At 22.9% G+C, this 25,403-nt stretch overlaps 6 protein-coding genes across 8 annotated transcripts; 3 read left to right on the plus strand and 3 right to left on the minus strand.

Moving 5' to 3' along the window:
- Positions 1-496: 496 nt before the first annotated feature.
- On the plus strand, positions 497-2,778 carry LOC122711721. Its single transcript, XM_043930730.1, has 6 exons — positions 497-526; positions 1,340-1,361; positions 1,559-1,699; positions 1,833-2,012; positions 2,128-2,345; positions 2,421-2,778. The coding sequence occupies exons 1-6, from the start codon at positions 497-499 to the stop codon at positions 2,709-2,711; spliced, it is 882 nt and encodes a 293-aa protein (XP_043786665.1). The 3' UTR covers positions 2,712-2,778.
- Positions 2,779-3,009: 231 nt separating this feature from the next.
- On the minus strand, positions 3,010-4,883 carry LOC122711709 (TIP41-like protein). Of its 2 annotated transcripts, none has more exons than XM_043930721.1 (6): positions 4,825-4,883; positions 4,249-4,430; positions 3,999-4,178; positions 3,660-3,882; positions 3,429-3,587; positions 3,010-3,244 (listed from the first exon to the last, which is right to left on the minus strand). In XM_043930721.1, exons 2-6 carry the CDS (start codon positions 4,425-4,427, stop codon positions 3,050-3,052), a joined length of 936 nt encoding a protein of 311 aa, XP_043786656.1. In that variant the 5' UTR covers positions 4,428-4,430; positions 4,825-4,883; the 3' UTR covers positions 3,010-3,049. The 2 variants fall into 2 exon arrangements, with proteins under 2 accessions (XP_043786656.1, XP_043786657.1); XM_043930722.1 differs by lacking the exon at positions 4,825-4,883 and adding an exon at positions 4,622-4,755.
- A 662-nt stretch (positions 4,884-5,545) lies between these two features.
- On the plus strand, positions 5,546-7,762 carry LOC122711771 (TWiK family of potassium channels protein 7-like). The gene is made up of 5 exons (XM_043930807.1): positions 5,546-5,735; positions 6,542-6,673; positions 6,828-7,017; positions 7,172-7,387; positions 7,602-7,762. Exons 1-5 carry the CDS (start codon positions 5,565-5,567, stop codon positions 7,760-7,762), a joined length of 870 nt encoding a protein of 289 aa, XP_043786742.1. The 5' UTR covers positions 5,546-5,564.
- Positions 7,763-8,436: 674 nt separating this feature from the next.
- Positions 8,437-14,834, plus strand: LOC122711770 (MATH and LRR domain-containing protein PFE0570w-like). The gene is made up of 7 exons (XM_043930806.1): positions 8,437-8,866; positions 9,354-9,526; positions 9,601-9,727; positions 10,003-10,335; positions 11,196-11,435; positions 11,518-11,676; positions 12,272-14,834. Exons 4-7 carry the CDS (start codon positions 10,222-10,224, stop codon positions 14,744-14,746), a joined length of 2,988 nt encoding a protein of 995 aa, XP_043786741.1. The 5' UTR covers positions 8,437-8,866; positions 9,354-9,526; positions 9,601-9,727; positions 10,003-10,221; the 3' UTR covers positions 14,747-14,834.
- Positions 14,835-16,100: 1,266 nt separating this feature from the next.
- Positions 16,101-19,994, minus strand: LOC122711713. 2 transcript variants are annotated; one of them, XM_043930725.1, is made up of 9 exons: positions 19,748-19,994; positions 19,413-19,630; positions 19,119-19,310; positions 18,810-19,037; positions 18,557-18,732; positions 18,359-18,484; positions 18,021-18,132; positions 17,521-17,652; positions 16,101-16,204 (listed from the first exon to the last, which is right to left on the minus strand). In XM_043930725.1, the coding sequence occupies exons 1-9, from the start codon at positions 19,948-19,950 to the stop codon at positions 16,128-16,130; spliced, it is 1,464 nt and encodes a 487-aa protein (XP_043786660.1). In that variant the 5' UTR covers positions 19,951-19,994; the 3' UTR covers positions 16,101-16,127. The 2 variants fall into 2 exon arrangements, with proteins under 2 accessions (XP_043786660.1, XP_043786661.1); XM_043930726.1 differs by lacking the exon at positions 17,521-17,652 and having other exon boundaries at positions 16,117-16,204.
- Positions 19,995-20,058: 64 nt separating this feature from the next.
- On the minus strand, positions 20,059-24,838 carry LOC122711712 (cytochrome P450 4g15). Its single transcript, XM_043930724.1, has 8 exons — positions 24,697-24,838; positions 24,289-24,530; positions 23,574-23,771; positions 21,853-22,105; positions 21,464-21,671; positions 21,156-21,347; positions 20,802-21,039; positions 20,059-20,710 (listed from the first exon to the last, which is right to left on the minus strand). The coding sequence occupies exons 2-8, from the start codon at positions 24,515-24,517 to the stop codon at positions 20,346-20,348; spliced, it is 1,683 nt and encodes a 560-aa protein (XP_043786659.1). The 5' UTR covers positions 24,518-24,530; positions 24,697-24,838; the 3' UTR covers positions 20,059-20,345.
- Between the last annotated feature and the right edge of the window lie 565 nt (positions 24,839-25,403).

Below are 25,403 nucleotides of genomic sequence, written 5' to 3' on the forward strand. Positions count from 1 at the left end.
ATGAAATAAATTCAAAGAGATTTTTATTATTTTATATTTTATAATTTTATAATTTTTTTATATATTTTATAATTTTATAATTTTTTTATATATTTTTATTTTATTAATTTATATATAAAGCAATTTCTTGTAAATTATTTTTTTAAAAAGACGAATTATAATATACATTTGCATAAAAATAAAATTGATAATTTTTAAAAATTATAATTTATTCTAATATTACAATATATTTTTGTTCTGTTAATTTATATATATAAATTATTTTAAGAACAAAAATAGTAAATTTTTAATTTATTTCAAGGAAATTACTCTTAAATAATTTTTTTTGTTTTTCTATAAAAATATTCAATTTTTATTTCATTTGTTTTAATTATTTTTAAACTAAGAATGAAAATAATTAATTTTTACTTTCATTTAATTTAATTCACAAAAATTAAATATTACTACATGAAATCAATCTTTATTGCTTAACGAAATAACCTTGCCTTCGTGAAGAATGGAACGCGGGGGATTCGAGGAATGTGAGGTGCGTATAACAGGCGTGACCTTCCCAAGGTCAGACGATGTGTAAAGGAACAATGCACATGGGACTTGATCCGTGGTAGTCTGCGATACAATACTAGTAATAGCAATTACGATTGCAATCGAAGGAAATAATAAATATGTATTTGTTTCTTTGATTATTTAGTTATTCAGAAATATTTAATATCATTTGTTACTATCATTTGAAAAATTTCCATTAATATAAGTTTAAAATAAAAAATTTAAAAAAAAAATTAAATTCTTTTTTATAAAATAATTTAAGAATATTAATTATTGTTTTATAGCAATAAGATATTAGCAATATTCTTATAATTTTATATTTTTCACAATAAAATATATATAATATATATAATTATAATATAATTTAAGAATATTAATTATAGTTTTAGCAATAAGATATTAATATTCTTATAATTTTATATTTTTCAACTTATAATTTATTTTTCAATTTATATTATTTATATTATTTATATTATTTATTTATTTATAGATTCATTATGATATGATGATTATGATTTAATTATAAATTGCATAGTTAATTTTTTATCTTTTCTTTACATTATTTTTGTTTAATAACATTTCAACGAATTAATTTTTTTATTTCAATTTATATTACATTTTACTTTTTTTTAAATTAACATCTAATTAGATATTTAAATATGTTTCATATATCTTAAAATTGAACCAATGCTTAGATTTTTTACATTTTTAAATTGTACTATCAACGCCCGCTAGTGTCGAATATTGAAATTCACTAAAGATTCAATCTTAATAAGTGTTTTCTTATTGGTAACAGATAAAATTCTCCCGCCAAATCCGTAACAACATATTAAATCTATATGCGAATAAAAACATCTATTAATGTTAAATTTTGTAAATGATAATTAGATATAGTGAAATAAAAGTATTATTAATTTACATAATTAAAAAATTTATAACAACATTTATAACATTTATAACAAGCTAATATCAAAAATATTTATATTAAAAAAATTTTATATTTTATAAATGTCAGAAGAAGATTTATTTAATTGGACAGATTTACCAAAAGAAATTGAAGATGATTTTATTTCAATCAGAGGAGATTATGATTATCCATTATATTTATCCGAAAAAGAAGAATGGATTAATTATAAAAATATTGAAAACAAAGAAGGTATGTAAAAACATTAAAAATTATAATAAATAATATTTAAATATATTTAAATAATATCTAAATAATACAATATATATTAAACTTTAAATACATAATTACACATATATTATATAAATACAAAAAATTATTTTAGATAAAATAAAAGTTTATGGACCCTTTTTAATATGTGAATTGAATAGATTCGTACCTTATTTAGAAGGTAAAAATATAAAATTTCATCCTCTTAATATGCCTTATATCAGAATAGGAAAAATTAATATAATGGGATTTGTAATATGTGATTCTGAAGATGCTAAATGTTATCGATATCAAGGTAATTTAAAATAATCTAAATATCAAAATTTTTAGTATCATTTAATATTTTTATATAATATATATAATTTTAAAAACTTTGTCATGTATAAATATTTGTAAGAAGTATTTTTTAGTTGATGATGGAACAGGAACCATCACTATTTTTTATGATAAAAAGTTTTTTGCAAAAAGTGTTGCACTAAGAAGAAAAATTGATAAAAAGTATCATAATTTATCAAATAATGTAAAAGAAAACATGAAAATATTAAAAAATCAAAAATGCCCAAAAAAATTTCCAAATCCAAGACCAAAATTTTTTTATCCTCCTAATACAAGTATACGTGATATGGCTGTAAGTAAGAAAAATTTGTTTTGAAGCACAATATATGAAAAAAAGAAGATATTAACATATACTTTTATTATATAGATTTTTGAATATAACTGGTCATTGGAAACAAATAATGGGACATTGGGTGAAGAGATACAACGTTGTAATTATATACATGCATTAGGTTATTGTACACTTGACTTTTTGCATAAAAATAAACCGAAAACAGAAATTACATTTACAGATATATGCCATGCGAAAATAAATTTCATTGCAACTAGAATTATATGTTTAACTGAACAACAATATAATAGAAAGTTGCTTTCATGGATTTATAATAATGTCAGAAAACGGTATGATGAACATCTAAATGAATCCTTTTCCAAATGATAAAAAAAAATACAAATTTAGAAAGTTAATAATAAATTATAATACTATATATTTTTTAAGAAGTAGAGTAAGGAAGAATTAATATGATATTCAATATGCCATCAAAAAGCGTTTATTTAAAATTAATGAATGCTTCATTCATATGTTTAATATTAAAAAAATTTTATCTATTAATTGAATAAGAAATTTATATTTTTTTGTTTTATATTATTCTAATGATTATGTAGCAACTTTTGCATTATTGTATTGTATTTAAAGTATAAGGATTTTCTTCTTTTAATAAATGCTCAATTGTAGATTATTTCAAATTGTAATATATTTACATATAAGTGCAAATTTTAAGTAACAGAATTATTTATATCATTTATGTTAGTTGTAGCTGTAGTATTATCAGCTACTGTATCATTAATCAATTTATTATTTATGACTAGTTCTGGTTTATGTGAAACAATTATTAATTTATGATAATGATATCCAATTAAAGGCAAATATGGAGCTATTTCGCTTGGTTCTATAAAAAGTGATGGTGGAGCCTAAAAAAAAAGAAATAAAATCATATTAATTATTTTAATATCTTAACTCAAAAAAAATGAATATTATGATCAGTATTTACTAAAATTTAATTTAAATTATTATATAACAATATTTAAAAATATTTATAATTATAAAAAATTTATAATTATAAAAAATATTTAACAATATTTATAAATTGCTTACACGTATTTCTTCAATTTTTGCTTCTCTTGATGTATATTCTCGCAACAAATAATCTTGACCAAATTCATGATAAAGCCGCGTATCATTTATCCTTAACATTACACCATCAATTCTCAGAAAATATCTCAATAAAATGAAAAAACTATTTGGCATAACTCGCTATTGACATCAGTAAATAAAATTAGAATGAATTCAATTATTTATTTTTCTTTTATACTATCATAAACTTACAATTTTTACAGAACAAACTGCAATACCATTATCATGAAGTTCATCTTCAAATAATGTTAAATCATGATAGAATAAGATCTTATCCCTTCTTTTTAATTTATCTACATCAATTCGTTCATTAGTTTCTTGAATTTCAAAATTAGATATTGTACCAGTGTAAGTGGTTGTAAATGTCCAATCAAATGGTTTCACTTTTTCTTCTAAATATTCACTAACATCAGATCTACTTATAAAATAATATTTTTAATATATATATTCATAAAATTATATTTTTAATATATATATTCATAATAGCATATATAAATTTGTGTAAATTAAATGTAATATATATATTTTTACCTGGATTCTTTCCAAGCTTCTGCACATGCTAATTGAACATTAATTTTTCCATTTGATACAGTTTTTAATGCATCTAATGCATTGAATTGTATGAATGCACCATCCTGATGTTTTAAAGTCAATATATTGTTTGGAAATACCATATCTGGCATGTGTGGTAGTTCTAAAGTATGGCTAAAACTACAAAAATATTTATTATGTAATATGAATTTATTATAATTTTATAAATAACCAAATTTATTTAATATACATGCAAAATTGACAGGCATCAGCATCTTTATCACCACAACCACTTTCATTTTTGGAACATTTAGAATGGAGTATATGCGATTGTGTATATTTAATATGCCATGGTGGAAATACATGTTCTTCTTGATTTACAGGAAGTCTTAAGATATCAATTCCACCATGAACTTTCACTGCTGTCATGATCTAAAATTATATATACATATATATATAATAAATATATTAACATTGAGATAAATATAAAAATTTGTTTTCAAAGGTATTCATCAAAATATTATGATTATAAATATCAATATAATATTAAAAAAATGTAGTTAAATAATAAAAAATTTACTATAGTCAATTAAATAATAATTAATAAAAGTAAAATAGCATACTGCTTCATTAATGTAATAAACGACACATTTTTTCGTTACGTTTTAACTATAAATTTTAACATTTTTGTTATATTGTTACTCAATATTAAAAATTATGCACTTTCATATTTTTTTTACTTAATAGTTGATTTGTTTTAAATTTATTTTACTGTTATTGATAACATTTTATAACCTGTCACATACAATTTATAAGATATACTCACAAAAACTAATTATTCAACTCTTAATATTTATTTTCAAATAACATCATAAATATTATTTCAATTATCTAGTATTCACTATTATTTTTATATAAATTTTTATTCTTTTTTGTTATTGTAAATTTTATTTGAATGTAATCATAGTCTGATCATAATTCTTCATTACCGACTGTGCATAGAATGCAATTGCTTTCTTATAAAAATCTATATTTATATTTATTTCCTAATTATACATAATTTTCATTTACGTATAATTAAAAAATAATGTTTCAATATAATATTATTAATATAATATTTATATACATAATTCAACTTAAATTGGAAAATATTTTTTAATTTTAAGAAATATACATATCATAATAAATTATTATAAATGATATAAAAAAATTAAAGATTTCGAAATATCAAAAATTAATTAAAATATTTTTTTTGTAAAATGTTTGTCCAAAAAATAAAATATTATAGATATAATAAAATTTATAATAAATTAGAATGAATTTAATAAATATAATGCAAGTATGAAAAAAGATGTGATAATGAGCAAATTTTAAATATCACTTAATAAAATAATTATCTCGTTTGACAAAAATGAATTCTGGCTGAAATTTTATGACTACAGTTTCTTCGCTCTTCTATACAGAAATAACCGATGTGATTGTAGAAGATTCAGGCGAAACCAATCAGTTCTTCTTGAGTATAGAAGGCAGTTACATGTTCTCTAAACGTGTGCATTTAAGTTTAGTATGTCGATCAAAAAGTCAAATTTATCTGTGGGGTTTACCCAAGAAAATGTTGAACGAGTTACAGAAGAAAAAAGATTTTCTCGAAAAGAATATTTACAAAATATTAAATCAATCGCTGGTCATGCTGGACTTTTAATTGCATTAATGCTTTATACAGCAATTGGTGGTTTGGTAAATTAAATTTTAAATATATATATTTTTAAAGTAAAAAAAAAAAATGAATTACATATACTTATTTTACTTTTTACTATTTTTTTTCATATTAAATCTAATATAAGGTATAAATTGATGGATAACAATTTTTTTCAAATGATGAGAAAATTGCGCGTTAAAATCTTATAAATAATTTAAAAATGATATACAAAAAATATACAAATATATTTAAACGAAAAACGTTATTTAATTAATTATTATTAAATACTATCCATCTGAACTCAAATTTCCATTTATTTTCCATTTATTTACGCAAGTTTAAATAGAATGTAATATTTATAGAAATAACAACGTGAATCTGTATTTCCATGTGGTATCTTTATTTTTAGCAATTGACCAATCATACATACAGTACGATTAACTTTTTTTGTTAAATATTTGTGTGTGCGTATATATATATACACACATACATATTATATTATTAAATTATATTCTTTTAAATTAATTGATTCATTAAAAATATATTATCATTAAAAATATATTAATATAAGATAATTTTTTTTTATAGAATAAAATAACGATATTAATAACGATAAAATAATGATATTATTGAATTGTAAACTAAACATGCATCCAGAATACATAAAATGAAATTAAAAAACGATTTACTTGAGATTCAAGAGGTTTACAAACACGCGTCTTAAATATCATTAGTAATAAATAACATCATTTCTAAAATTTAGAACTAAGATAATATCAGAATACAAAAATATTATATGAATTCGTTTAAATTTAAAAATTATTATATTAATCTTCATTGACAGGTTTTTCGATATATTGAACTTCCTGCAGAATTATCACGTTTGGAAACTTTGCGCGCCAATTTACGCGTTCATAGATATTCATTCGTTGATTCGGTTTCCAACAATAGTGATGTGTCAAATTTGCGCAGACTGGTAAGTCAATATCTTGAGCATCAATGATATCCTTAAATTTTGATTCGAAAAAATATTCATCTTATGAATATGATTAAAATCGAATCGATCTTTGAAAATATACCAACAGTCTTTGAATAATTATAAAGAATGGAATGACAAAGAATATTTACAGGTTAGCGTGAAATTACGTGAATATGAACAAGTGGTCCAGGAGGCAGCACAAAGCGGTTTGTTGATCACTTTTGTATCTGATACGATCGATCAAGAAAATCGAGATACAACGGATTTGCCTCCTATTGTAATTGAAAGATGGAGTATTTTTCAAGCTGTTTTTTTTGCAAGCACTGTTCTCACTACGATTGGTAAATTAATAATAATGAATAATAATGAATAATAATTAAATATCTAATTTTTAGATTTAAATTTATATCTATTAAGATATTTGCATATTATGATTTCTTAATACGTATTTAATATTTTGATATTTATTTTTTTTTCTTTTTTTGTTATTTTAAGGATATGGAAATGTTGTTCCATCAACTAATGGAGGAAGGATGTTCTGTATTTTGTTTGCTTTCGTTGGTATACCTTTGACTTTAATAGTAATAGCTGATTTGGGAAAACTGTTTGCCAAAGGTGTAGTTAAAATCGCTTTGGTAATGAAATCAAAACTTCCGTTACACTTTTCCTTCTCTTGCATTCCGATGAATTTAGCTGGAAGACGATCGCTCGGTTAGTTTAATCAACTTGTTCAATTACATAAAATTAATATAATTGAAATCGTAATTAATTTTATATTCAAATATTCATGATTCAAATATCCGAAATAATATAATTATATCATTATCATATTTTTTATAATATAAATTAATTTATAAATATTTGCATCAAAAAAAAATAATTATAATCGATTATATATATTTTATCGTACGTGATCTTTATATAGGAGCATTTGCTGCAATTGTCTTGCTTTTTTTGTATCTCGCTTGTGGGGCAGGTATGTTTATGTTATGGGAAGATGACTGGAATTTTTTTGATGGATTTTATTTTTGTTTCGTGACGATGACCACGATAGGATTCGGTGATTTAGTACCAAGTAAGTATTAAAATATATATTATTTAAATCATATAATTACTTTGAACAGTTTTTAGAATATCATGTAATTTCTATTGTATGGTATTTTTTATTTTATATAAATAAAATATATTATACATATATTAATATTTGTATACGCGTAATATGTTTATAAAATTTTACATATTTACAAGTTATGCTTTCTATCATCACTTATATACAGAAAAACCGAAGTATACATTATTATGTACTCTCTATATCTTGATTGGTTTGGCATTGACAAGCACTATTATTGAGCTCGTAAGACGTCAATATGCTCAATCATGGAGAAGATTGCAGAGGCTTAGTGGACCATTGGCAGAAACTATTCGCAGGTTAGGCGAACAAGCTGGTGGAGATATGTCGGCACTTCATTCAGATCTTAGGTAATAATATTATATAAATTATTTGTTGTAATAATAAACATTTTGTAATATTATTGTTAATTTTAGAAAAGTCTTAACAGTAATATCAATGCCACGTCTAAAATGGTCAACTTCTCTCAATCGAGGAGATACGAAAGATCAAGATTGGGAGGAAGCAGTAGAAGCTGTACTTCGAGACATTGCTGTAAACGCTAATAATATTCAACCAAAGAAGAAACAAATAATGCAAATAGTTATTTACGAGTCGAATGTTTGATTAAAATTAAGATCTATTAAGATGTGTTATTTTCAAGATAATTTGTTTAATTTTTATATTTTCTCTAATTTTTATAATCGTAAAAAAATAAGTTATATTTTTATAATATTTAACGCGAACATTACTTTATTTAAATTTAAAAATTTTACCCGCGTTTACTGCGCGCGTCGATAAATAAACTTGCGAACGCGCAGAAACCATTATCCCTGAGTTCGATCAGTAGTCCTAATATTGGACTGGCGAAATCGACGAAAACAATAATTTGTAGACGAGTAATTACTAAATTTAGAAATTAGTACCGCACGAAGCAGGACAAAAAGTGTTGTTCTGCGTTCGTTGTCGGATTTTATAGTGACGTCTACGTTTCTTGAATCAGTAATAATTCAGGCTTTATGGTCCAGATCATGCAAAATAGAAACGAGCGCCCATCGGCAATTGTGTGCATTGCGTATCATGTGCGTATTTGAATTGATCATTTATAAAAAAATATCGCAGTAATGCTCGTATTTGACAGTTTTATATAAAAAAGCCCTAGTTATATGTACGTATATATATATATATGTAGTGAATTAACAATATTAAATGAATCTTTAATTTCTATGAACCTTTTAAAATTATTTTTCATTTATTTATATTATATAATACACTTTTCATATAAATATATTGTAATTATTTTTGAATATTTTTTAAAATATGTATAATATATACATATCATATATTAAGTTTATTGTAAATTCTCAATATGTCTGATTCGCATCACGCCACCACGTGTATTTATGTATACTGTTTTTACGCGCGATTTTTAAATTTGTTATAATAACGTATCATTATAAATTATTGCGTAATTTTAATAAAAATATTCTGTTAAATGCGACTATACTGCAACACTTGTTTATTTTATAAACAATTAATTATTTTTTTATTCAATTCTTTTTCATTTAGCAATTAAGTATAATGACTGGTATTAAAGATCCAACTAAACAACCCGATTTAGAGAAAATAAAACAAGAGCATGAACAAATGAATGTTATTGTTAAAAGAAGTATTATGGATATAAAAAATATGTACATGCAACATTTTTTCAAATTTTCTAAAGACATGGCAGAATCTTTCAGGTGATTATAGATAGAATATAATATAATTGGCATTCAATAAGAAATATATTAAACAATATTTTTTTATTTCTTAGGTCAATATTAGATGACATAAAAATTCGTATTGAAGAATTTCATGAACAGAATCAATCTATATTTGATCTATTTTCACTTTCACAACTACAAAAGTGGTCTCAATCCCAACGTGAACAATAATTTGAAGTATGAAAATATTGATGTTTTTTTGATAGACATATTTTTAAAATTTATAATTATAAAATAAATAACTTGACCAAAATATATATTTACGTTCGCACATTCTTGATGAAATAAAATCATTATGTATATTTAAAATCATAAAATTAATAAAAAAAATATTATGAAAAAATTATTTATATTTAGAATATCTTAATTAATAAACAATAGAAAATAATTGATATAATATTTAATTATGTCATTAATTATATATTTTATACTTTAAATTTAAAATGTTGCAGTTGAATACGTGTATATTATTTAAATGCTGATAATGTGACGACGACGCATCTACATCGTACGCCATCTTAATTCGAGTATGGTTGCCGCCAATGTATTACATTTCTCTAAATTTTGTTACTTTGTGAATTCTTAAAAATTAATATTTTTTTTTGAAATTAATGATTACGTATTTATTTTTTACATAATCCATTTTTGTTCATTTATTTTTATATATTAATATGTCACAACAATACTGTTTTCTTTGCGCAAGTGATGGTGGTGTTTTCTTGGATATTACGGAGGATAATAAACAAGTATATTATGATCAATTTGAGATCTGCTCACTTGTTAAGGTAGTTTTACATAAAAAAATGCGTGCTTAAAATCACTAATTTGCTAGTGAATATTCAAATCTGATTAAATTTTCTGGAGCAAATCTGAACGTGCGTCGATATTTGCACATTAAATAACGTAAATATACGAAGAGATATTTTTAAGTTAATTTGTCAATAATTATATTTAAACATAATAAAAAATCTATTGTTATTGTTAACCAATCTATTGCAAAAAATCATATTGTAATATTAATTTTTTAAAGTTATTAATTTACAAATACAATTGAGGTTAAGTAAAACGTTTAATTATTTTATACAAAAAATTTATATTATTATAATATGAAATTGAGACTATTTTGTGTATAATTTAAAAATTTATACATTATTCTATTTATCAAAATATAAATAATTTTATACTATATAATAAATTAAAATTTTCTATATTTTTTATAAAATTTATAAATTTTATTATGTATTAAATTTTTTACAATGTTATGTTATTATGTATTTATATAAATCTATATTATATAAATATTATAATCTTCAGTATATTTATTTTAGATTAAAAGTTATATTCAAAAATGATATTGATTTTATGAAAATATTTATTCCTAATATAAAAAAAAAATTTATCACAAATTAAATATAATTATTAAAATATTTTAAGTACTAAATACTAGTAGTAATAATTGCAAATTAGAATTTTAAATATATTATTATATAATTTTTTATATTTTGTTATATTATATTTTTTATAATATATATATATATATATATATTTTATATATACATATATATATTTGTTTAATTATTAAATTAAACAAACTTTACTTTATTCTTATATATTTTAGTTACATTAAATATTCATACTTACATAGGTACCAAAAGCAAATGAATTGCCAACCAGAATTTGTCACAAATGTGCATATGAATTAAATCAATGTAGTGCTTTTATAAAAAAATTTAAACGAAATACAAAGCAAAAAACAAATGTCCGCAAACAGTGCTGCAATTTATGTCGGGAACCTGCAAAAAACGAATTTATTTTTGATCTTGTTAAAGAGAAAAGCTTGCAACAAAGTATATTTTTAAAAATACGAAAGCTTTTCAATCATGAAGTATGAAATAATAATATAGTGGTTTATTAATTGTAATATATTATGATTATTTTTTTTATCTTTTAATTATATCTTTTGACAGTTTGAAAAATTTTGGGAAGAGTTTAAATTTATATGTTTATCTTGTCGATACACAATAGATCTGTTGTTGGATTTACAACACATATGTGAAGAAACTACAAATAGTATAAAATTCGATAATACAAATAATAAGGAAGCAAATAATTTGATTTTTCATAAGGTAATGTTTTATTATATATATAATATTTATTTTATTTGGATTTGTTATATATAATATCCGTTTTATTTAATTAAATATTTTACAATGATAAATATATTAAGAAAATATTTTGATAAAAGAAATCATAATATGGGAATAATTTTTTTTATGTAAGTGGAAGATTTTAGAGATTTCATGATCTACTTTTAAGATTCATATTCAAGTTTAATTAATATCTATATCTATTACAAAATAAAATTTATTTTTTATTTTTCTATTTATTAAATAAATATATATAAATATATAAATGATTTGTATTCATTGAAATTGTTTAAATATCTTATTTTACTTAACAAATAAAAAGTATAGTCATGCCATTTAAAAATAAAAAAAAATAAAAGTGATTTTAAAATCTATGAAAAAAACTTTCATTTATATAAAATTTATTTTCATATTATAGCAAAAAACTTTTATAAAAATATTTTTTTTATATCTTTATTGCTTTTTGATATATTCAATCAAGAAAAACAAGTATTTTATAATATTAAATCAATTTATTAATTATATTATATTAAATTTATATTATTCATGATATTTTTATTTTGTTTATTTATAGGTAAAAACAACTGTCATAAGTCGCAAAACTACTATTACTGAATCTAAAAGAGTAAATTTATCCATATTACGGGAATCGGAAACTGATTCTGACAATATGACTCGTACACGGTCTCAAAATCAATTAAATAAAAAAACAATATCAAAATCTTGTAACAAATGTCATGATTCTATTAAAACTGATGATGATATGTATAAGATTCATGAAACAGGAAATATTGTATGTAAAAATTGTTGGAAAAACATGAATATACATAAGAATGAAACTGAAAAACAAAAACAACAAAATCTTGCAGAAATCAAACTTTGTACAGTTTTTCTAAAAGATGTATTAAAAGATAGTGATATAAAAGCGAAAAAACTGTATAGAATTAATGAAGATGATAAAGGTAATAAAACATATATTATAATGGATAATGATTTAAAAAATGAAAATAAATCTAATAAAGAATTTAATAATATAGGAAATAATATAGAAAAACATGGTCAAAAGCGATCTATCAAAGATATAAATGAAAATACAAATAATGAATATACACCTAATAAAAAACATAAATCTAATACAAAAGAAATAAATAATATTAATTCAAAAGAGTCAATTCATTTGAGACAAAGGAATCGAAATCGAAATAGTATTCAAAATTCAGATTCAGATTCTTCTGTATCGAAATCTGCAAAAAGAAAACAAAGAACCTTAACAAGACATAAACGAGCAATTGGTTTGTCATTATCCGATGCCGATGTTGACAATAAACATAGTCATAAAAGATTAAAAACTATTATAAAAGATATTTCTATAGTAAAAAATGTAGATGAAAGTGACGAATCGTTATCAAACGAAGATATATCAAAGAGAAAGCGAACAAGACTTACAAGTGCTCCACCAGAGAGCATATCTTTGCGAAAAAGAAGAAATAATAGCCAAAAACGTTCCATAAATTTCATCGATTTAACATCTCATGAATTTCAGTCTTCAGAATCAGATAATAAAGAAGATATATTTGAGACTCAGACATATGTATGTGATGAATGTGGAGCCAGTTATGAAAATAAAATGATAGGTTTAACACACAAATTGACGCATTATAAACAACTAAGATTAAAAATTCAAAAATTAAGTGATGAAAGTTTCATAAGAGAAATACCAAGCTCAAATGAAGCAATAGATGACCATTTAGAAGATCTATCTGAATCTATAGTAATTTCAGTAGAAGATGATGAAGAAGAATTAATAGAAGATGATGAAGAAGAATTAATAGAAGATGAAAAGAATTTAAATGTAAATGATGATGCAAATGTTTTTTCTCCTAAAAAAGAAGTAATAGAAGATGTTGTTGATGTAAAACTAATCATGAAAGAATTTGATGATGATCAAATACAAAAAATTGAGAATGAAAAGGAAGAAGAAATTAAAACAAATGTTGATATTTCATCAATTCAAAATGAGAATGAAGTTGAAAAAGACATTGTTATAGAAACTGAAAATAATTGTACTGATAATGATAAGACTGATAAAAGTATTTGTGAATTTGATGAAAATATGAAATCAGAAGAAATACAGAAAAATTCAGATGAAATATATAATAATAATGAAGATATACAGGAAAAATATAAAGAAAAGAAACAAATAAAAGATGATCAAGAAAATAGTGGAACTAAAATAGAGGAAAGAAAGAAAAATGATGATATTACAGAAAAAGAAAAAGAAAAAGAAAATAATGATATTAAAGAAAGAGAAGAAGAAAATGATAAAGATAAAGATAGAGAAAATGTAAAAAAAAATATAAATAATAAAGATAATGAAAAAGAAAAAGAACAAAAGAAAATGATATACAATGAAGAAGAAAAAGAACAAGAACAAATGATGCACATTGAAAAAGAAAAAGAACAAGAGGAAATGAAACACAATGAAGAAGAAATTAAAACGAATAAGGAAAGTAAATCTAATGAAGATTTTGTTGAATTTACTATAAATAAAAATGAAATTCAGACTCCTTTTAAAGTGATTGAACAAAATGGTATTGAAAAAAAAGAAATAAATGATAGGAATGATTCAATACAAAATACGAAACAGAAATTGTTTGAATGTATACGAGAAAGAAAATCTGATGAAAGTGAAATATATACAAAAATAGATAGTTTCAATTCAAAGGAATCAAAACTAGAAACAAATATATTATTGGAAGAAGAAAACATGATTAATAAAAACGATCTTCATATAGATGAAGTAAAAGTTAAATTAAATATTTCAACACAAGAAGAGCTAATGAACGAATCTGCTAATGTTGTAGCAGAAGTATTGCAAGAAGTACTTGATTTAGCAAGTGCAAAGGTTGAAGAACAACAAGAAACTATTGATATAAGTGCAAGAAATAATTTTATCGAGACGGAAACTTTAGAAAACATATCACATGAAATACAAAATACTGTTGATATGCCATCTCTCAAAGTAGACAATATAATTGATTTTGAATAATATCCGTATGAGATAATTTCATAAGTATATATATTTATACCACTTTTCTATAACAAATTTAAGTATAGTTCTGATATTATAAAAATCCATTTTTCTTTGTTTTTCTTATTTAGATGTTTGATATATATGTAAATATATCTTGTATATTTTTAATTTACATTTATATAAACAAAAAAAGAATAGAATGAAAAATTATTCAATTCTTACTTTAAATTTATAACAGAATATTCAATTTTAATATACATTTTTAATAATTTTCAGTTATTTCAAATCATTAGTATTCTTTGTATACATAGTTTATTTTTTCATATAGAAACATATTATTATTTAAAAACATGTTATTACATAAATGATCATAAGTTAACGTATCTGATACGTTGTAAATATGTCATATATACGTTGATATTTAATATTTTTTATAATTTTCATTATGCTAAGAAGAAAATTATAATACATACATAATTAAATAATTTAAAAGTTTAGATAAAAATAATTGAATTCATTTCTAAATATTTGCAATGAATTTTTATATGTTAATTATCTCTTTATTATAAAATATAGAATAGAAAATTCTAAACAAATTTACTTCTTCATATTAATTGGAGGTATTAAACGTTAATAATTTCTTAATTTTATTATAAATATATAAATGTTTATAAATTAAATATTGATTTATTTTTTAAAAATTTATATATTTTTAAAAACTGATAAAATTTATAATTAATTGTTTTTAGTGGTATAAATACCATGTAAAATATTTGCACTTTAATCGAAATTTAAAGTGAAAATTTGAAAAATAAGATATTTATATTGCACACAAATATCGTGTGTAATCATGGAATAAATCTTTTGAAATTTATTATTGATAATTTATTATTTATTAATCATTATTATTGATATAATTATTAAATTCTATTTTTTGTACTCTATGAACTTATTACAATATAAAATCATCATATAAAACACAATTACAATTTTGATACATATGTAAAATGAACTAAACATTGATTGATTGAAATTTTGTTTTTAATAACTTTAATAATATATTTTTAATAGATAATTTTTTATAATACACAATTTTTTTTTTATAAAAAAAATTACAAATTGGGTTCATTAGAGCAATGCATTTCATTTTATCTTAATTTTCATTTTATGTTTATAATTTTTGTTTAATTATATAAATCAATTTTCGAAAAATATAACATATATATTTTTATAAGTTTGACTATGCACAAATTACTCGTTTAAACATTATTGCGACAATTCAAAATATTCACAAAGCAAAAATACGAAGTTTTTATATTTAAGTATAAAGTTGGATAAGTATAACATGAATTTATAATAAGAAATTTTATTTGGCATTATTGTTACATATAAATTTTTAAGCTTTTGTAAAAGATAGTGAAGATGAAATTGTATCCGAGTTTTCATATTGAATTTCCAAATCTGACTTTACATCTGAAACATTTATAATAGATATATAAAATGATATTTTTCAAAATAAATAAGATATTTTATTTATATATATATATTAGGATATATATTAGGATAATTCTTATTTTCGAAATGTTCCCAGAATAGTTATAGCAATTAATAAAAAAAATAATTTATAGAAAATTTTTTCAATCGGATAACGGCAGAATGTACTCTTAGGTTTTAATAATTAATTAATTACTCGATCAGATAATTAACACTTTAATTTTCAAAATTAAGAAAAAATTTTTGATTTTTTTAGATTTTTTTTATTTTTTTCAAAAAATCATTTATTGTATAAAAAAATAATATATCATTAAAAGTACGTTCTGTTTAGATTTGCATCTACTACATTTTTTGATATAATTAATAATTTAGAAAATAATAAAAAAAAATAATTTTATGAATATTTAATTAATTATTTCTTCAAGATATATCTTTTCATTATCCGAGCGAGTTTAAATTTTGCACATATTATTTTTTTATTAATTAAAACTATACTAAAAAATACCATAAAAAAACTTTAATTAAGAGTAAATAAGATTATCTTAATATATGCTCTCACAAAAGTTATAAAATAGTTTACATTCGGTTCAAGACTGGTAAAAAACAAAGAATGTATGAAAAAAAATTACTTAATCTAATATATTTTATATAATAAGGAAATATAAAGTATAATAATAGGAAATATAAAGTATAATAATAAAAAAAATATTTGCAATTTAAAATGTATATCTTTATCAAATACTAAAGTTTTTTCAAGAAAATAAAATGTCTTATGATTTTTGAGTGGAAATGTAATACGTCCACAATATTCAAAATTTAATCAATAATGTATGATTTTTCATGAATAACAAGAAAAAAGAAATTAATTGTAGTATTTTATGTAAACATCTGTTAAATATTAAAAATTTTAGAAGTATAATGTAGCCATGATATGACAGTCATTGGAGTGTTTTTTGAAGAAAAATATGTACATAATATAAATATGCAATTATTAAAATTAAGATTTAAAGCTAAATATAATAATATGCTTTTGGATGAAATTTTAAATATTTCTCAAATATTATAATTGGTTTTATCAGGATTCAAATGATATCTGATATTGATGTATGCAATAATGTATTAATATGCGATACATTATCAGTATAATAATTATAAAAATAATTATAAAAATTCATAATATGTTAAAAACTTTTTTGATAATTAAATGATAAAACATAAATATGTATAAAAAAAAAGTTATACATTGTAATATTACGTAATAATTTAATAGTAAATTGATGTTCAATTTTGATTACCGATTATCTTTTCTTCTTCAATCCAGAAAGGCTTTCTGTGACTTTTCCATTGACAAAGATCCAATGTTGCATTTTGATCATATTCACCACATCGTAATAACAAATCGATATATTTCTCGATTTTTTCTTGCCCTTTAAAAAGATATTATATATAATATATATATATTTATTTTACGCATAAACAAGCACTTTAGAGATTTTTAATTTCTATCGCATTTAGGAATAAATAAGAGACAACTTTATTATATTATATTTCAATATTTTGTAATTAAGTACTCAATATCGTGATATGATTTGTGTAGATAAATATTTATGAAATGTTAAAATATGTAAAATAAAAACAAAATAGTAATTCTATATAATTAAGTAAGAATATTGTGTATAATTTTCAATATGTGAAAACATAAGGAATTTCATTCCATACTTGTTGTTTTTTATCAAACATAACATTATATATAAGTTTATGTGCTAGATATAAAAATAATCTTTTAAAGTATTACCTTTAGAAATTCCTGCTATGCATCTTGCGCGATCAGCTTCGTTCAACAGGCCTAATCTACTGTATAAGCTAAAAGCAGTTTCTAAATGACCAGTAGATAGATGTAACTTTCTCTGTAGGAAAAAATTAACAATGAAATTTTTTTTATTTTAATATATTTTATATTCCATGGAATATATTAATTAATTATTTAATAAAGTCAAATACCATAGATAATTATTATAATCTTTTGATTTGTATATATATTTTTTGAATTAATATATATCTTTTTAGTAGAATCATTGTAACAATATTTATAAGCAGGGCAATAGAATATATTTTTTTCCACTTTATTTTTACCTGATTTAAAAAGTGTTCACCAGTATAATAATGTGCATCGGCGAGTTTTTGAATAAGACCAAAATCCTCAGCACTTTCTCGCCACTTTTGCAAATGCTTTTCCGTATAATTATCGTCATTTAATTGCTATATGTTTAAGATAAGTGTCAATCATATTTTTGTAGAACATACTAAGAAAGGAAAAAAGAATTTGATTACCTTATACGTAAAAGCTAATTGCATATGCGCATTGCAAACACCTTCAGCATCTGAAATTCTTCTTGCAAGAGCCAATAATTTTGAAAAATTATGCAATGCATTTTTCATGTCATCTACAGCAGCATAACATTTACCAAGCTCGTAAAGAACTTCATTCATATATTCAGTGTTCTGAGCTATTTTTATTTTCGTTTAAAGTTAATATTGTTTATTTTATAATCATATGAAATCGATAAAAGTTAATAAAATTTACCATCTAAAGCTCTTTCCTCAGCTTTTATGCAAAACGATAAAGCACGTTCAGGATTTTCGGGACGTATCTTACGAACTAAAATCAACAGACCTTTATATAGAAGTATGTTACATTCTATAAAAATGGAATTTTGTTTTATTTGCAGTTTATGTGACGCATTCCAATATTTATCTCTTGAATCTTTTCGCGCCTTTTCTAAATAAGTTATAGCTTCTTTTGGTTTTTCTACTAATTATACAATCGAAAATATTTTTAGAAAATTTATAATATTTTTAGGAAGTTATAAATATGAGGAGATCTATTACTAACATTCATAAAAGAGAAATCGACCGTATAAATAACGTATCAATGTAATTGTTTCATTATCATCATTGATTATCCATTCTGCAGCTGAAAGAGCAGCTTGATATAGTTGTTCTGTTACCCACCACCATTCCCATGTTTTTGTTTGAAAAAATAGGGCCATATCTAAAAGTGATATTGCTCGTCCAATGTAATCATCTGTAGTAATTAATCAATATTTATTTAAAACTGTATGCAAATATGTTATTTAAGAAAACTTAAATGAATTAATTTATTTTTATTTATTATATTTTTTCGTACCTTTCCTTCTACATTTTTCAGTTTGGATTAATCCCTCTTTCAAGAAAAGTATAAAATCTTTTTGATCCTTTAAATACGGTTTTTTCCACGATATTAACACTGTCTTTTCTACAATTTTTTCATCAAGATCTAAAATTTCTTTCATATAATTATATGCTATATAATATCCTTCTTCTTCAAGCTCGCAAAGAATTGCCTCGTGAAACGGAGTATAAAATCTATTTGTAATTATTACAGTTAAGATCTTTATAAATATTTTTTATGTTATTTTCATTTTTATCTATTTTTAATCTATATATAATATTAATAATAATAGTAATAATAATAATAAAAACCTTCTTAATTCTCTAGGACTTATATTCGGTAATGCAGCTTTTAAATCATCCATAATCTTGTATATCTCTTTTCCACGAGCTTGAGGCAAAGTTTTTAATTTTGGATTTGTAATATAACTTTCCGAAGTATTTGACCATTCTTTATAATTCTTTTTTAAAAATTCCGTGATATTGTATTTCTTTTCTTCATTATATTCTGTCATTGTTTAAAATATATCTTCTAACCTCTTGACAATATATATAAAATGTAAATAATCAAAATGGAATAGGAGGAATAAAAAGAGTTTAGGAATATAGTAATAACTATGCGATCAGGTTTCGCAATGCAATAGCTGCATAATTTATTGCATAAGATAAATATTAACACAAGTAGTAAATATGCCTATACACATTACACGGCCGATAAAAATATACACACATTTAAATACAACCATATTTTACGAAATGGCATCTCACGCATGTGCAAAAAATATGGCGTTTAACGAAAACCATATACATGCACAATAAAATATATTATGATATGTTTAATTCACCGCACGAAAAGCCCACCAATCGTGTTTTTATTTATAATAATAATTCATATATTATCTTTGTACTTTTATGCAGTAGTAGCTACTTGTTTCCTAGGTTCGAGCCTAATCTTGAATCCGTCAGCTCTTTTTAAAATAATGTCAGCTTGTAGTCTAAAGTCAGATTCCTTGACATCGGATCTTATGCGGAAGTTTCTTAAAATTGTTGACAAAACGATCTTGAGTTTAAGCATTGCATATTTTCGGCCTACACATGATCGTGGTCCAGCCGAGAATGGCACAAATGCGTAATAATGACGATTCGCGGTTTTTTCTGGTAAGAAATTGTCAGGATCGAAAACATCTGGGTTAGGATAAATATGTGGCTGTCGGTGAAGTTTAAAAGTACCAATAACAACCGTACAACCAGCTGGAATGGTATAATCTCCACTTGCTAAAATTACCGTGAGTTTAATATTAATATTAAAAGAGCAAAATGTATGAATCAGTGAAAAATGTAAAAAATTTTATCTCACAATACTAACCTAATTTCAAATCTGTCTTGATTTCACGAGCAATAATGGGTACAGGTGGATACATTCGAAGTGTTTCCAAAAGACAACGTTCAAGATATTTCATTTCTAAAGTATCTTGGAAAGTAGCTGGCCTATCACTGTCGCCAAAGATTTCATCGAGTTCCTGAATTACTTTTTCCTGAATATCAGGATGGCAACCCATCATTGCAAGGAAGAAACTAGATCCAGAAGCAGTGGTATCGTGTCCCTTTAAAACATAATATTCCATTTATTTTTATATATAAAATTTATTATATATATTATATTATATAATATATTATATTATATAATTATATCGAGTATCAATTTTTTTTAAAATCTTACCTCAAACATAATTGTATCTACTTGTTCCTTGACTTCTTTATCGGTAAGGAGAACACCATTTTGACCGGCTTCGATTAAAAGATCAAGAAAAGCTTGTCTTTTTTTTTCACCGACATCATCATCAACGTCCAAATCATCTTTAAGACCAACCGATTGTCCAAATGAAACACCCTCTACTACAATATTATTGCTCTAATATTTACAAAAAGATGGTATCAATATACATTATTTTAAAATAAAAATTATTATAGAATAAAAGTATGGAATAAAAATTAAATATTGTATATATATGAAAATTTGATTCTTACTTTTGATTCGGTTTTCTGGACACTATTATCAATGATGTTACGTTTTCCGCTTTTGTATTCTTCTTTTTTGGCTTGAATAACTTTTTTGGTTAATCCATGAATAATTTCAAGTAACTTGATCTGATTTTTGCCATATTTTGTCAGATTGAACAACCAGTCAGGTCTAAGCCATACTTTCGTGTGACGGAGGTGCAAAATGTCGCACATTCTACAAGCAATTTAACTTTGCTTGAATTATACGTATGTACATAACGTTTACATTACAGAAATGCATCCGATTTCCAGTGCTTATGCAATAATGGTTATAACTCGTGCACATTGGAATATCAGCAAACTTTCTCCGAGGAAGAAAACGTTTGCGTAAGAGGGTCGGAAAAACGAATACGTACTTCATTACAGCCATGGCATATTCGAATGCACTGTGGTCCTGAGAGGGCTTGGAGACACCCATAGCGGTTTCCAGAAGAATGTCAACAGTCAGTTCAGACATATAATCATGACAATCGAATTCCTTGCCATTTTCTTTGCGCATTTTCTCGACGACGCATCTTGCATTCGCATTGAACAGATCGATAAAGCTTTTCAATACGTTCAAATGGAAAGTTGGTGCGATTAATTTGCGGTGACTACGCCATTTCTGACCTGTATTTATGATCAACTTTTAAGTAAATTATTAATTATATTATAATTAGAAATTTTTGAAAATTTATAGAATAATTACACTAATTCAATCAAATCAATGTTAAAATCATTAACATGTTTCATAAAAAGTAGAAACAAATTAGAATTTCATTATTTTAGAAAATTCTTTTCTTAAAAATCTATTAAATTGATAATAAAATTAAAAAAAGATTCAATATGAAAAGAAAAAAAATGATTTAAAAATTTTGGCTGATATATATTGACAAACAATTAATATTTTTTTGAAATATGAAAATTAAGATATTAAATTAAAATATAAAAGATATAAAATTTTTATCATATTTTTTTTTTCATCTATTTATTATATCATTATTATTATATCATACTCAGTCATAAAAGTCTTTGTACATCTTGAACAAGTGTTATCCAAATTAATAAAAATTTTGTTTTTGATTAAACTTTATGAGTACATAGAATATAATGTTTTATATATAAAACAATTTTTCTTAATTTAATTATTGTTTTTTTTTTTATATTTTTAAACATAATTTTTTGATGCATTGATTTTAATGCAAGGATAAAATATTCAAATTCTAATATTATTTGTCTTACTATAAAAGATATTCTAAAGCAATATTGTATTTTGGAATGGAAATTCTTATTTCATCATCTCAATGAGATTTTTCGCCGAAAAAAAAATTTATTCCATGTATAAAGATTATCGAGTTTTGTTAAAAAAAATCGTTTCTTTAAAATTAGAAAAATTTCTAAATCTTTAAAACACGGTGTATCAAGAATTTTGTAATCGACTGTACGTGGAATCTAATTCAATAGTTAAAAAAAATGAAAAGCTGAGAAGGAAGCAGTAAAGGATACGAAGAAAGTATTACGTCGATGCAATATACTACCGCATAATATGCACGTGCCGACTGTGCGAGTTTGTTTCACGCGAGGCTGTTACGTGGGCTTGTCGAGCCCTGTTATGCAGTCGATTAAACGACCTAAAGAGTTTCGTCAAGAGAGAAAAAAAAGCCATTTAGATAGCGAGAAAGTTACGATAACTGCACTCAATCGTGAAACTACATCTTGTTTCTTTCACCGGATTATTCTCGCTCTCACTGAAGAATGCCTTTTCTTTCTTAAACTACTTATTCTACTCTATGCTGTTCTCACTTTTATTTTATGAATTAATTTATCAGTAAAATTATTTTTTCAAGTATGAAATTATTTTATCTTCATTGTGAAATTAATTTTTGTAAATTCAATTAATATCTATTGTTACAAAGATATTGTCCTTCATTATTTTTCATCTGTGTGAAATAATATCTGTTAAAAATTTATTGTTTATAAAAGAAATCTTATTGTTATTATTATATTGCTATTATATTATCTTATTACTATATTATTATTCTTATTTCTTATAATCAAATGATCATACTAAAAAATTTTTTTTTAGTTCAAAACTTACCAGTGGAAATAAGAAGACCATCGCCAAGCCATGGTTTGAAGAATCTATATTCAGTGGATTTATCAATATATACGTTACTTGAAAGGATTATCTCAACATCACGAGGATCTATCAAAAAGATTACTAATTTGGGACCAATCCATATCTTAACAACATCCTTAAAATTTTCTGCTTTCTTTAGCACTTTGCTGAAGATGGCTGCAATGAAAAAAATAAGGAACATAATCTTATTTAATTTTCTTTCTCTTTTTCTTCTTCTTCGTGTCAATACATGACATAAGAATCATTTGAATTTATTAACATCAGTTATGTAAGATGAAATTTTAATTACTATTATAAATGATGTATATTCAGACTTGGGAAAATTTTATTTGAATAGTGTTCGATAATATATATTCAATAATATATAAATATATTCGTATGAAATAATAGCAATTTTAAATAACAAATTATCTCATTATTTCTTGTTTTTGCGAAGTAAATAATCGATAAAATAAAATCTTAAATAAAAATTTTAAGATCTTAAATGACATCGTAAAAATATTTTAAAATATCGAAAAAACGGAGTAACATATAATTTAGAATAATACATTGATTAAAAATAATATTTTAAATTCAAATATTTTCAAGTCTGATATATATTATTAATATCTACACTCGATTTTATTTAATATTATGTTTGATTTTATACCGTTAATATTAACTGTCTACTTGCCATCAGAACTTCCAATTAATTCCAGAGCATTTCCAATCAACGGCAAGGCAGGCGGACCAGGTATTTTTTCCGCAAGTTCGAGCATATGACGCCTAGAGATCCGGAAGTAAATAAAATAGAGAACGAGAGCAGGAATGAGAAGTGATAAGAACACAGTGCTTGCGGAAAATCCAGTGACCGAGGCGGTCGCCATTGACCCGGCTACTATTTCTGGTCCCGCCGTAGACATAGTTGATCAATATCTAAAAGTGAAAAGATTATATTTTCATTGATTGAAATCTTGAAATCTTGAGGTTGAGATCACTTATTGTCATAAATAAACCCGATGTTTTTCATAATATTTTCAAAGATAGATAATGTTATTGAACAAATAATCGAATCTTCCTCGCATGAAGAATCACCACCCACCTAAAATGTGACACTTGTGATTCTTGTCGATGAACCATCACCGAACTGGTTTTCCAACTTCGTGCGATCTCTTTTATAACCGGGCCTTTCTACGGTCACCCCCTACTCAGGCAGATATTCGCGATGTTAATTAATAGCTGTGCGAATGCTTTTATTGGAATTGATAATTACTTTTACTATGCTTTTATATATTTATTATTTTTTGTATTTCGATTATTTTATTATTTTATCCAAATTTTAACATATTTTTCGCATGATTTTAAAATGTTCATATTAATACTCATTGTACACTGATTGATTATTTGTTCGAAAAGAATATAAGATAATTTCTATTCTTAATGAAACTGTAATATTTGAAGATCATGCATTTTGTATATATATATAATTTTTTTTTATTCACTTATATTATTTTCTTATCATCTTTTTTATCATATAAAATATTAAAATCATTTTTTTTTAAATTTTTAATATAACTTTTTTTATTAATTTAAATGTCATTTAATATATGATATTTTTAAATAGTAATATTTTATATTTATTTGTGTATTTATTTAAAGATATTAAAAAACAGTGAGAATAATCATATTTATTGATGCATAGAAAAGAAAGTTGAAGAAAAATTTCTTGTAATTCATTGTGGGTAATATTATAATATTGATTTTTATTAGAAAAGTAAATGATATGATTAATAAAGCAAAGAATGATAA

This window comes from Apis laboriosa, unplaced genomic scaffold (genome assembly GCF_014066325.1).
Source record: "Apis laboriosa isolate Shangri-la unplaced genomic scaffold, ASM1406632v1 scaffold17_cov146, whole genome shotgun sequence".
Lineage (NCBI taxonomy): Eukaryota > Metazoa > Arthropoda > Insecta > Hymenoptera > Apidae > Apis > Apis laboriosa.